We start from the raw sequence: 12,470 nt of genomic DNA, 5'->3' as shown, positions 1-12,470 counted from the left end.
TGCGGTCTATCCCCGTGCCCATGATGTCCGTAAGTTCGCGGCTCTTGCTGCTTTCTTTGGGAATATGTCTTGGTCTGATATTCGGGCGCAGGGTTTTTGGCGGTCGAACAGGGTCCTGGCTGCTCGTTACCTTGTGAATGTCCCTTGGCCCCATCGGACCTGTGTTGCTTTGGGTCGGCGGTTGCAGCCAGTTGTCTCGACTTCAAGTTGAAGAGTGAGCAGCGACCACCTCCCGGGCGAGTCCCTATATTTTTCCTTTGTGGGTAGTTAGCTCCGGGAAGCCGAAGGGGCTCCCCCAGAAAACCAGCGTTGAATGTAATGAAATGCCATTTTCTGGGTGAGACCCAGAGGCTCCCCAGCATCCCTCCCTCCCTCCCTCCCTCCAGTTGGCAGTTTTTTGTGTGTTTTTGACATCCAGCCTCAGAACTGATGGGTGGATAGCCGGCGTGGGGAGTCTGGGGCTTCCCCTTTCCCCTCCCGAGGAGGGGGTAGCTGCTCAGACAGCAACCCGGCGACGTGTGACTTCATGCTCGTTTGCTTGTTTCTTTTATCGGAGTTCTATCTACTTGTTCGGCTTTTGGTAGCAATATTTTCACCAGAATAGGGGTTTGTTTTGGGATGCTTACCTTTCTGGGTGCCTGACCCGGTCGATGGCAGACATAGAATGCTTCTAACCACACGGGGGTTTCTATAGGTCATTGCTCCCCATGCCTCTCTGAGGGGGGCCAGATTCTGGTTCGTGGGCCCTGGTAGGCCCACAGAACTACATACACATGACTGATGTCAAAGTCTGACATTAGCATATCAGCCTAGTAATCTCTGGGGAGCCTCCAGGTCTCACCCAGAAAATGGCTTTTCATTGCATTCAGCGCTGGGTTTTTTCTTCGTCTGGTTGTTGTGGTGATCGATTTGTGTGTAAGTAAGGTTCTTGTCAGGGGTGTCGGCCCTTTCGCGGTTCACCCCTTTTAACAGGGCGATGGAGAGAAGGCTTGCACTGTTCGCTCACTCCTGGTTTCACGATTTGTGGGTTTTTCGTGTCGTTTCCAACTGCCTACTGTGGTGTTGGGTGGCCCCCTCCTCCTTCGGGGGGGGGGACGGTTCTGGGCTGGTGGAGCAGACCTCTTCTCCAGCACTTTGTCAGGTCGTCTCGGAGTGGGTACGCTTGGGCGTTGTCGAAACAACGACATGCCTCAGATGAGTTTCCCGTCTGTTCCCAGTCCCAGTGCTAATGGCGAGTAAAGTAAAGTAAAGTAAAAAGTAAAACACCTCCCTCAAGAAGGTGTTGAGGGAGGTAGGAAAAGGCAGCTTTCCACGGCTATGCAGGGTCTGGGGATTATGAAGGCCACTACTTGAATATTGGACTGTACAAATTCTTTTGTACATGTCAAACAATGTGCAGAAAATAGAGGGGAACATGTAGATATAGAGTACAGTAATTTTACTGCCAAGGACTTCTTTCTCATCCTGAATATGTAACATTTTAACAATTATATTTTTTAATTGCAGGTAGAGGCAGTAAGTGCAACCATAAATAACAAAACTGCCAATGGCACATCTCCCATAAAGAATCACCCTGATGTGTTTCTTGAAGGTGTTGGCTGGGTTGGTGGGGAGGAATGGCTCCGTTACCAGTTTAAGGTTTACCTCCTCTCTCTTTTACGATCATCTGTTTGCCCAGGTGAGTTTAAAAAGTAAGTTTTACCTTATGTATATTTGTGCTTAATATTTAATTCAAATATTTACTCATAAAATATTTATGTTGATCTAAATCAAGAATATCTACTAAATGGTTATTTCTACTTTGTGCATAAATATATGGGACAGAACCCTTTCAGAACTTTCAAGTTTTTCTGCTTTAACCCCATTAGGAGCTACTACCCAGACTTTAAGTAAGTGCAGCTGCCAATAAGCCTTCAGGTTCTACCAGGTCTCTTGACTTATGCAGGCCTACCAAGAACCAAGACTAAAATCTGGTTCTCTCGACAAGGCACGTGAGAAATGAGGATCAGAGATTAACCCACAAACTGAGAAAAACTGAATAGAAAGTCCAGATTACAAAAAATATTAATAATGGAAAAAATGCTCTGATGTTATAGTGTGGTAGTGCAGCAAATACAGGAGCAGCTGGAATTGCCCTTACGCACATAAAACAAAAAAGTAAAACAAAGTAAATAAAAGCGGCTTGGCCTTTGTGGCGTGAAAAGTTGTAGGAATTAAAAAATATACATAAACAATTAAACACTTTACTGTAAACTCAATTATAACCACAAAATAATTGTTAACAAAATACTTGGCCAAATATGAGAAATGAACAAATTTACTGTACTTGAAAAACAAAAGGGTGACTTAATCTAATATACTAGCCCAACATGTGCACCATTATGCATCGTAGTAGGACCACAGCAAGTGAAGGAGGCGAAGTGTAGACCCCAGGAGCACTAGTAGTAGTCTGCTCTTCCAGGGCACCGGCAGGTGCTTATATACACCTGTGGGTGATGTCATGTCGGGCAGTAAGGTGCTGCGTCGACGAGAAGCCGGCGACATAACGAGCAGTTGGTGGGCGGGAGGTAACTAGCGCTGGCGGGAACACCTGGCTGAGGGTCACGGGGTTTGGTAGAGTGACCCAGGTAGAGGTTTCCAGATGACTGTCTGGTTTTGTCATAGAGGATGTATTGTAGCAAGTAGGTGTTGAGGGAGGTAGGAAAAGGCAGCTTTCCACGGTTATGCAGGGAAATTACATGACAAACACAAAGATAATTGGCAATAGATGAACAACCCTAGCTCAAACTTGGCCAGTCCAGGGCCATGAGGAATCCCAAACACCTACTCGCCTCGCTCCAAAGCCACCAGCAATGAACTCAGGATGAAGGCACTTCACACTTCACATCTAGGCTCCTGTTTGCTTTAGAGCTAATTGATACAAGACTGGGGTGTGGTTAGTGGTTTTGAGCTTTCTAATGATGCTAGAGTTGTTTTCATTGTAGTTGAAGTCTGAGCTTCATTTCTTTGGAGCATAATTATGGCCTTCTATGTGGCTTGATGTAAGATAATTTCCAGGAATTGGCATGGTTGATTTCTGCATTCCTGGGGCCAGATTCACAAAGCGGTTACGCAAGTACTTACGAACGTGTACATCTTTCCTCAATCATTGACGGCTTTGGTTATATTTATTAAACAATTTACAAGCATGAAAACTTGCCATTCATCTGTTGTTATTTTTATAAGCAGCCTCCTCGTGCTTTAGAGCTCATTAACTGTTTAATAATTGTAAACAAAGGTGCCAAAGATTGAGAAAAGATGCACAGGTTCATAAGTGCTTGCATTTCTGCTTCGTGAATCTCGCCCCTTGTCACATTATTTTCTTTGAGCATCCTCTTTTCAAATAGGGAAGTAGACCCACACCTGTAAAGTGGATCTTTACAGGGGTCTCTTCCAGCCCTTTCACATGTTCGCTTAAACTGTCTTTTCCTTCGTGGTCAGTCCATTCTGGGTCTTCTCCAGCTGCTGGTTCAGGTACAGTATTTGGCAAGTGGTGTTAGTGGGCCATTTATGTGCAGCTTCTCATTTGGTTATGCTGCCTCCTGTGTTCAGACAAGTGTATCCTGAGGTCTGGTGGCAACTGGGATTGCCCCTGGTAACCCCTTCATGGTAGATCCCAGTGACACTGTGGCAGGGAAAAGCTTCAAACTGGGATGCCTGGGCCCTGAATGTGTTGGGTGGTAACTATGAACTTGTATACTCTTCCCCTCTGATGTCCCGGCATCCAGCTGTCTACTTCTCTTCTCTGCATTGTCATCTGCTCTTTGTAATCAGAGGGAGATTTGGTGTCTAGTAACCTCCTTTCATTGCAAATAGGGCAGTTTGCCCTGGTAGGAAATGTGAGTCTCTAAAGATACCTGGCATTATCATTGATCAGTAATGGCTACATCATAAGCTAAGGGATCAACAAGGAAGAGCCTAGAAAGGGGCATTTCATTACACTAAAATCTCTATTCTTCCCATTTTACCTTTATATACACCATCTTCATAATGGAATATTTATCATTGATAAATTCAAGTGGCCCACATAAACTAAGAGACTATCTCATTAACTTTCAGACGGAAGTCGAGAGTGTGAAGTATTCAATGGGAGCTTCATGAGTGCTTGGAAAGGCACTCACAATTATCGTGTATGGATGGCATCTGGACCCTACCCAACTCTAATGGAGCTAACCCCAGGCCATCCTCATGCTGGCAATCTCTCTATGAATGACATGAGAATTAGGCTCTCACAGTAAGTGTATTTTGTTCGAAGTTGCATCATTCTATTCACAGTTTTTTTGTTATTTAAATAATATAAATGAGGCATTGAAAGAATTAAAAGTATACTTCTGAGCGGTCCCCAAGCCAGGATTCATTAAGGACACTGCTCTCATTAATCTTCGTACCACTATTACAAGGAACACTAAAGTAGCTTTGCCATGTAATTAGGGAGTGGAGACAGGAGAGAGACTGTTTACAGTAGCACCGAAGAGATAATTGACATTTCTGAGTACATTATTGCCAATTATCACTCTGAACTTGGAAGTACTCTTTCCTGTAGAATATATGTGGCTCTATCATAAAAACAAAGTAGATTTGTTACACAGGATCTTCCTGTTTGAAAATCATACTATCTCCCTGTTATTATATCATTTCTCCAGGTATTCTATCCATTTGGTTTTAGCATTTTTCTGGTGGGAGCCCCTTCGACTTCTCGGAGCTATCCAGGCTGATATGTATATCAATAGACTTTGTCATCAGTCAGTGTGAATGGAGTTCTAGGCCAACTGGGGACCACAAGCCAGAACCTGACCCCCCTCACAGAGGCACAAGGAGCAATGGCCTATAGAAATGCACATGGGATTCCAGCATTCTATGTCTGCCATTAACCGGGCCAGGCACCCAGAAAGATAAGCGCCACAAAACAAATCCCTATTCTGGTTAAAACGACTAAAATAGTCAAACTCAAAAATAGTAAAAAAATAGGCGTTCGCGGTGGATGCCTTCTTGCAGGACTGGTCGAGGTGGGGTTACCTGTACCTCTTCCCCCCGGTCCAGCTGTTGCTTCGGGTTCTGGTTTGGTTGGAGACGTTCGCAAGGAGAGTAGTCCTTGTGGCCCCTAGGTGGCTGGCCCAGCCTTGGTTTCCGGTGCTATTGGCTCGGTGCCCAAACCCAGGACGTTTCCACTGGCTCTGCCTCTTTCAGCAGGGCGGCCCGGTCCGTTACGTGGCTGGTTCGACCTTCTCTGCTCTTCGCGTCTGGTCTTTTTGACGCGGGTGTATCACCAATTCTATGGTGATCAGGTGGCTTCGTTGATGGTGTCCCACCTGAGAGCTTCGTCTCGGCAACAGTATAAAGTTTCCTGGCGTTCTTTTCGCCATTTTCTGGCTCATCGTAGGTTGTCTTTTCTTTCGAATCGGGTTGTCTTGTCCTTTCTTTCTTGGCTTTTTCAGGACCGTCATTTGATGCCTAATACTGTCGCCTCGTATCTTGCAACGTTGGCGGAGCCGCTCAAGCTAGTGTTCGGGGTGGACGTCACATCCGCCCCGTTTCGTAAGCTTTCCTATGCTATGTTTCACCTCCGGCCTGCTCATGCACCTCCTGAGCGGTCCTGGTCCTTGGACAGGGTGCTCTCCTATCTTTCCTCTCCTCAGTTTGTGGTGGCCCCTTTGGTTCCGGATTGTTTTTCCAAGGCTTTGTTTTTGTTGGCATTGACCTCTGGGGGCCGGGTAGGGGAGCTTCGTGCTCTCCTCCGGCGCAGGGGTTTCTGCTCTTTTGGTCCTGGGGATAGGTTTGTCCGTTTGCAGCATTCTCCATCTTTTCTGGCGAAGAACGAGACAGCTGCTTTCTGGAGGGGTCTGTGGGTCATTCATGCTTGGTTGGTTCGGCCGGGGGTGCATCATGTGTTGTGTCCGGTTGCAGTATTTCGCCGTTACCTGCTCGCTTCAGCTGGGGTGGCTGGGGATGCACTTTGGGTTGATCCGGTTTCCCTCATTCCCTGTTCCAGGGCTCTGGTCTCCCAGGTTGTCCGCAGGGTTATTAAGTCTAGCTAGCCTGGGATCTATCCTCGCGCCCATGACATTCGGAAGTTTGCAGCTTTGGCTGCCGTGTTTGGTAACATGTCTTGGGCTCATATTCAGGCATGTGGATTTTGGAAGTCGAACAGGGTCCTGGCCGCCCGTTATTTGGTGAACGTCCCTGCTCCTCGGCGTTCTTGTGTTGCTTTGGGTCACAGGTTGCAGCCAGTTGTATCGACTTCGAGTTGAGGAGTTTGTGGCCGCCACCTCCCGGGTAAGTCCCTATTTCCTTCTCTTTGGGTATGTAGCTCTAGGGAGCCATAGGGGCTCCCCACAGAAAACCAGCGTTGAATGTAATGAAACACCATTTTCTGGGTGAGCCCCAGAGGCTCCTTGGCTACCCTCCCTCCCATCCGGTCGGCGGGGTTTTTTCGCGTTGGTTGAAGCCTAGTTTCCGAACTGAAGGCAGCCGGCGCGGTGAAGTTCGGGGGCCCCCTCCCCCTCCCGGGGAGGGGAGGGCTGCACGGACAACCGGCGCAGCAGTAAATTGATTGATTGATTGTTTCCTTGGGATTGTAGGGAGTTTCTACCTCTCTGTTTTTTTGTGGTAGTTTCTTACCATGTGGGGTTTGTTTTGTTATGCCTACCTTTCTGGGTGCCTAACCCCGGTCGATGGCAGATAAGGAAAAACCCCAACCATAATGGGGTTTTCCAGGGCCATTGCTCCCTGAAACCTCTCTGAAGGGGCCAGATTCTGGCGATGGTCCCTGATAGGTCTGAACTCCATAGTTAATGTCCCGATCTAACATAACATACATTAGCCCGATGAGCTCCAGGGAGCCTCCGAGGCTCACCCAGAAAATGGAGTTTCATTACATTCAATGCTGGTTTTTTGTGTTTTTTGGTCTCTGGTTCTCTCGCAATTTTTGTTGAACTGTGTCTGTGTGTATTTATTTATTAAAGATTACTTTTGTAATTTATTGTTATTCCATTTTAGCACAATCCAAGGACTGGACAAAGGTCGACGCATCAATCAAACACTTGCCAACACTGGTACAGCAGTTGTCAAGACCAAAGAGGCTGTTGGTAAGCTTTTAAAAGATATCTTTCAATATCATATAAGCCAACTTCCACTATCAGGTCATGAAAATTCTCACTAGATGTGATTCAGTACAATAATTGGTGCAGGGAGGAGTAGCAGTGATGGGAGTGGTGCTTGGTGATAATAGTGATGAGAATGGTGGTGCTTAGTGATGGTAGTAGTGATGCTTGGTGATGGTAGTAATGGGAATGGTAGTAATGGGAATGGTAGTGCATGGTGATGGGACTGCCAGATTCATTCAATATGCATAGCCTCCCGTGACAATCCCTTCCTATTAGGTAATGAAGCCATGTACAACAGAAGTCAAGGGTTCCATGTGAAGGCAAATGGATTCACTTGCAGCTGGCCAAAACTCTCATGTTCAGGGAAAGGAGGTTATGACTATCTTCCACTTTATCTGTAAGGGACGAAAATGGGAGAGCACATCCAACACACCACAAATGTTGATTGAGTACTGGGAATCCAGAGGAGAGGCTACAGCCAGAGACAGGTGCCATAACTGGAGAGACCAATGTGAACTCTGCCTATTTCAAGCCATGAACCATGGTATCTATACACGAGTGTAACCTGAATGCTAAACCTCACAGTGAAATAAATGCACTAAAGTGTTGTCATCACCCTGATATTTATGTGGCTGCACCACATACTGGCCCCATCCGTCAGGGCAAACCTGTAGAGGCAAAGCAACAACTCTCACTGGACATATTAATGAACAGATCAAACAACAGGTTTGGAGGGTGCCAACAATAGTTTACTCCAAAAACCCCAAAGAGCAAAATGTGGAACCAGAACCCTCAAGCCCATCAATGCACGCATCATGTATTCCTAGATTAGGCAAAATGTGAACCACCTCAGAAAGTAGTAAGAGTGCCTTCAGCTAAACACTATCCAGAGGGGTAAACCCCACGGGTGAGGTTCAGGAAATCAAGCAGGCACTAGAGATCGTAACTAAATAGCCACTCCATCTTGGTGACCACTAGGAGATGGAGAAGTAAGCAGGTTTAGTGCAGTCACCAGAAGGAAGAGGGAGCTAAGACTTGGTATACCAAACAGCCCCCAAGCACTGGTGGAAATGAATAGGTGAGGGCTGGGACTACTGTAGATTCATAACAAATGCAAACCAACCCAGCACTTGCTTTACCAAATCTTTGGCCAGCAGACAAGACCAACAACTTGGAGCTCAAACTAACCTATTGCCAAAATAGGCCAGGACCTGGATTTCCAAGAGCTGGAACTCCTGAAGACCCATACGGGTTAGCACAGTAAACATCATGGATGATAATTTTATTTCAAAGGGAAGTGCCCAGCTAATCCTTGAATGTTAGAAGGATGAGAACATATCAGTAGGTCTCCTTGAAGTTCAGGGAATGAGGGATGTGTGAAGACTGGCTCTAAACAATACGGTGAACAGAGGACTTGTTGCATATTTGGAATCTTGGGCAGAGGGTGTGAAAATTTATTCACAGGAGGTAGATAGTCATCTGGAGGTTAGGGGCACCTTTCTGAGCCTCCAGAAATAGTGGAAGTGAGCTCCAGAGACATTATGACTTTCACACCTCTGGCCAACATCTCATTTATGTGAATTCGAAAAAATTAAGCAAAAGGGACAGGACATGGGTACACTCGAGCAGAAGCCCCAAACCCACATTGAGGCCCTTGAATACCAGATGGAAGGCTCAAACCTTCCCAGTTTACATGTGCCAAAATGTGCCCATAATCTCCACCACACTATCACTGGGGCTTACCGCAAAAGGGGCTAACAGAAATCAACACTTTGGTCCCAATGAGGTCTCCTAGTACAGGGCATGTGCCATTCATTATAAAGAGAAGACAGAAAAATATACGAACAGCACCCACACTGGCAACCAGTGAGCCAAAACCACCACCTTGTAAAGGAGACTAAGAAATCAAGGCCAGTAATACCACATATGGGAAGCTAGCAGAATAGGCTTTGATTGAAACACTGCTGAAGAAGATAGAATGTCATACATGTATAGCCCAGACCCCAATTCATATCTTCACGGAACAAGAGAGTAGAAAAGGTAGAGGCCAGCAAGATTGACCAAGTGGACTCCTGGAGATGACCTAACACAGAATATCTCTAAAGTGAGTCTCTTGCCAGTATTGTTATATGCTGTACAGCAGTCCTGCTAGTGTATCATTATCCATGTATAATTTTATACACTTTTCCATTGTAACACTTGCAACAAAAAACATTTCTCCTTGTCTGTTTCCCTTCTTCCCTATTACAAAATTTTTGTTATTTCTTTAATCAGGAGGAGCTTTCACATCAGCTCGTGGGGCAATAACGAACCTTTGGTCGTCATTTACCACCACTAATATTAACAACACAGTGGTAACGGAAACATCACATCTGGATCCTGCAGTGGAAGCCACTGAAACACAGCACACCACTACAAACATTGAAGAACATCAGGGGGATAAGGCAGCTACTGGTACAGTATTCTTGATGGATTTTTCTGTTTCCATAAATAGTGCATGAAGCCTTCAAACCAACATAAAATAATGAGTCTAGAAATTGGAATTCAGCAACAATAACTAATTAGATAGCTTGGGTTAAACTGTGGGAGTAGGTGATGAGTTGGGGAAGGGGGGAAGTCACACGTTGAGGTAACTGATATCAATTATGACTTAACCATTTTCAAAAAGTAAAGAGTATTAACCAAATACAGTACTATTAATTTTGTCATCAGTAAGGCTATTGTGTTATTTTGAAAAAAGTAAATAAATAATTTTTCAGCATTTCTTAATGCCAGATATACCATTTGGAAACATATATAGTTCCTGAACATTTAAAACAGCATATATGTGTGTGGGAATGATATTTTTCTGGTAAAGACCTCCCGTAGTAAAGTACAGTTACCTAATTTTCAATGGAAATTTGGCAATTAGAAAGATAAGCTGAAACTTTGGGGAGTATGTAGATGACATCTAGCTAACTTTCATCCAAGAAGTTCCCCAAAAAAATCCCACAATGGGCAACGTTATCAAAAAGTATTCACAGCCTCCTTGGGTTTCATTTAGCATTTGCTGCTAAAGGACAAAGAAATTGACTTCTTGAATGAAATATCATTTCATGTGTGTTTAGGGTCAAGGAATCAGATTTTATACAAAATTTTGTTGTTAGGTGGCCTCCCTTTCCCCCAATGAAAGTAAGAACCATTTCTGGGGGAGGAGTCCCTTTGACTCCCTGGAGCTATCCAATCCAGGTTGATATGGATATTATTTGACTTTGGCATCAGTTAGTGTGAATGGAGTTCTTTAGGCCTACTGGGGACAACGAGCCAGAACCTGGACCCCACAGAGAGGCACAAGGAGCAATAGCCTATAGAATTGCTTATGTGATTTGGAGCATTCTATGTCTGCCATCGACCAGATCAGGCACCCAGAAAGGTAAGCATCCCAAAACAAACCCCTCTTCTGGTTGAAACTACTACTGAAAGTCGAACAAGTGGACAGAACTCCCCCAAAGAAAAACAAGCAAATGAGCATGACATCACCATGTGCCACGCTGCCATCTGTGCAGCTCACCCCCTTCCCGGGAAGGGGGAAGGGGGAGCACCAGACCCCTCACGCCGGCTACCTACATCTTCAGTTCTCGGCTGATGTTGCAAGGCATTGGTCGTGTGACTCCAGCTCCTGATTCTTGTCTCAGTGCTGTGCCTTGTGTCTAGTATTGTCTTCAGAGGTAGTGCACGAGTTGGAAGTAATCTTCACAGGTACTCGGGCTACATGCGCTTAGGGTTCCCTTCCCTAAGTGCCCTGTAAGAACCACCCTTGGGGCTTGGGGCCATCTTCCACAAGTCACCTTGGGTCTACCTCTGCTGGGTCTTTTGCCACTCATTGATGAACTGCCCTGAGCGTGCTGGGGAGTTTTTTCCTCCCTTATTTCCTTTGGGGTAAGAGGTAGTTTGCATTGGTAGGGGCACAGGGTACTGCACAGCTTGTTTTCACCTACTACAGCAGCCAGCTTTGTTCCACTTGGGTACGCTGTCCTCTTGCGGGGTTTTTCTTTTGTTTTTGTTTTCGAGGTCGGGAAAGGGTTTAGCTGGTTTTGAACTTGGGCAGTCTTGGGAGATGCCCCTTCAGAGGTGACGACGGAGGCATTCGAGTCGGTTCCTTCAGCCGTTGCTTTGGGGTCTGACCAGTGGGCTCCCTCTCTTCCTGACTTTTCGGTTGCCTCTGCTTTTTCTTTTGAGGCTAGGGCTTTGGAAGACAATTCGGCCCCAGGTCCTGGAGTGGAGGTCCCCGGGGCGGGTGAAGGGTTGACTTGGGGGGCCTTGGACCCCGGCAGAGTCCGCCTGGGGCTTTCTTTTCCCCCCTCTGCGCATGGGTTAGATATGGGGTCAGCCCCTCCCTGGGTTCGGTTCCGTGTCCCTTCGGGTCTGTCAGTTCCGTCCTTCCGGAGATTTTTGGTTTCCCGCATTCTGCCTTCTGAGGTACACAAAGCCATCGCTGCTTACCTCCTGCACGACCCAGATTACGCCTCTATTATGAATCCATCTTCTTTCAGGTTTGGGTCATCGTCTCCCTACTGGGTTCGTTATGAGGTTCCGGAGTCGTCCTGGCCTGTGGACTGCCCTGTGTTTTCGTTGGATGCTTGGCATACTTTCTGTCATACCTGCACACTTGAGTGGCGCGAGGCGCTGACGGTGGTCCAGGTTTACCGGGGGAGGGGGGGGGGGACAATTTGAGCACCTCAATGCGTGTTTGCTCGCCCCTGCCCTTCAGCGAGATGTTGGCGTGGTGCATCCGCACGTGCAGGTTCCCTCCCATCACATGTGCAATCACATGTGCAATTCTGTAGGCCATTGCTCCTCGTGCCTTTATGAGGGGGCCATGTTCTGGCTCATGGTCCCCGGTAGGCCTAAACAACTCCATTCACACTGATGCCAAAGTCTAATAGTATCCATATCAGCCTGGATCGCTCAGGGGAGCTTCCAGGTCTCGCCCAGAAAATGGAGTTTCATTACAGTCAACGCTGGGTTCTTTCTGGGCCAGTCCCCTCGGTAACTCCCTAATGTACTAGATTCTTATACCACAGATGTGCATGACACCAGGAACAAGTGATAAACAAGACAAAAAAAAGTATACTTACTAAAAGGTATAAATTTCCCAAAATTTGAAACAGGCTTGGAATGATGGTGCAGTACTGTTGTTTGTACCATATATATAAATTAAATATTTTAACCTTTAGCTAAAAATAAAAAAATACACATATTGTATTGCATAACCTCATAGAATGTCATTTGCAATCGAGATGAGTATATATACAGTGCTGTTCTTTGAGTTAGTCAAAAGACAGGCCA

At 46.1% G+C, this 12,470-nt stretch overlaps 1 protein-coding gene across 6 annotated transcripts in view; it reads left to right on the top strand.

Moving 5' to 3' along the window:
- Positions 1–12,470, top strand: part of LOC123757958 (late secretory pathway protein AVL9 homolog) — an 89,839-nt gene that overhangs the window by 70,862 nt on the left and 6,507 nt on the right. For all 6 annotated transcript variants that reach the window (XM_069338788.1, XM_045741956.2, XM_045741957.2 and 3 more), the window contains 4 exons: positions 1,507–1,678; positions 4,099–4,273; positions 7,036–7,124; positions 9,417–9,596. In XM_069338788.1, coding sequence (XP_069194889.1) covers positions 1,507–1,678; positions 4,099–4,273; positions 7,036–7,124; positions 9,417–9,596 — 616 coding nt within the window. The remainder of the gene's footprint in view (positions 1–1,506; positions 1,679–4,098; positions 4,274–7,035; positions 7,125–9,416; positions 9,597–12,470) is intronic.

The sequence above is a fragment of the Procambarus clarkii genome, chromosome 40, assembly GCF_040958095.1.
Source record: "Procambarus clarkii isolate CNS0578487 chromosome 40, FALCON_Pclarkii_2.0, whole genome shotgun sequence".
NCBI lineage: Eukaryota > Metazoa > Arthropoda > Malacostraca > Decapoda > Cambaridae > Procambarus > Procambarus clarkii.
This window is presented reverse-complemented; position numbering and strand designations above follow the sequence as displayed.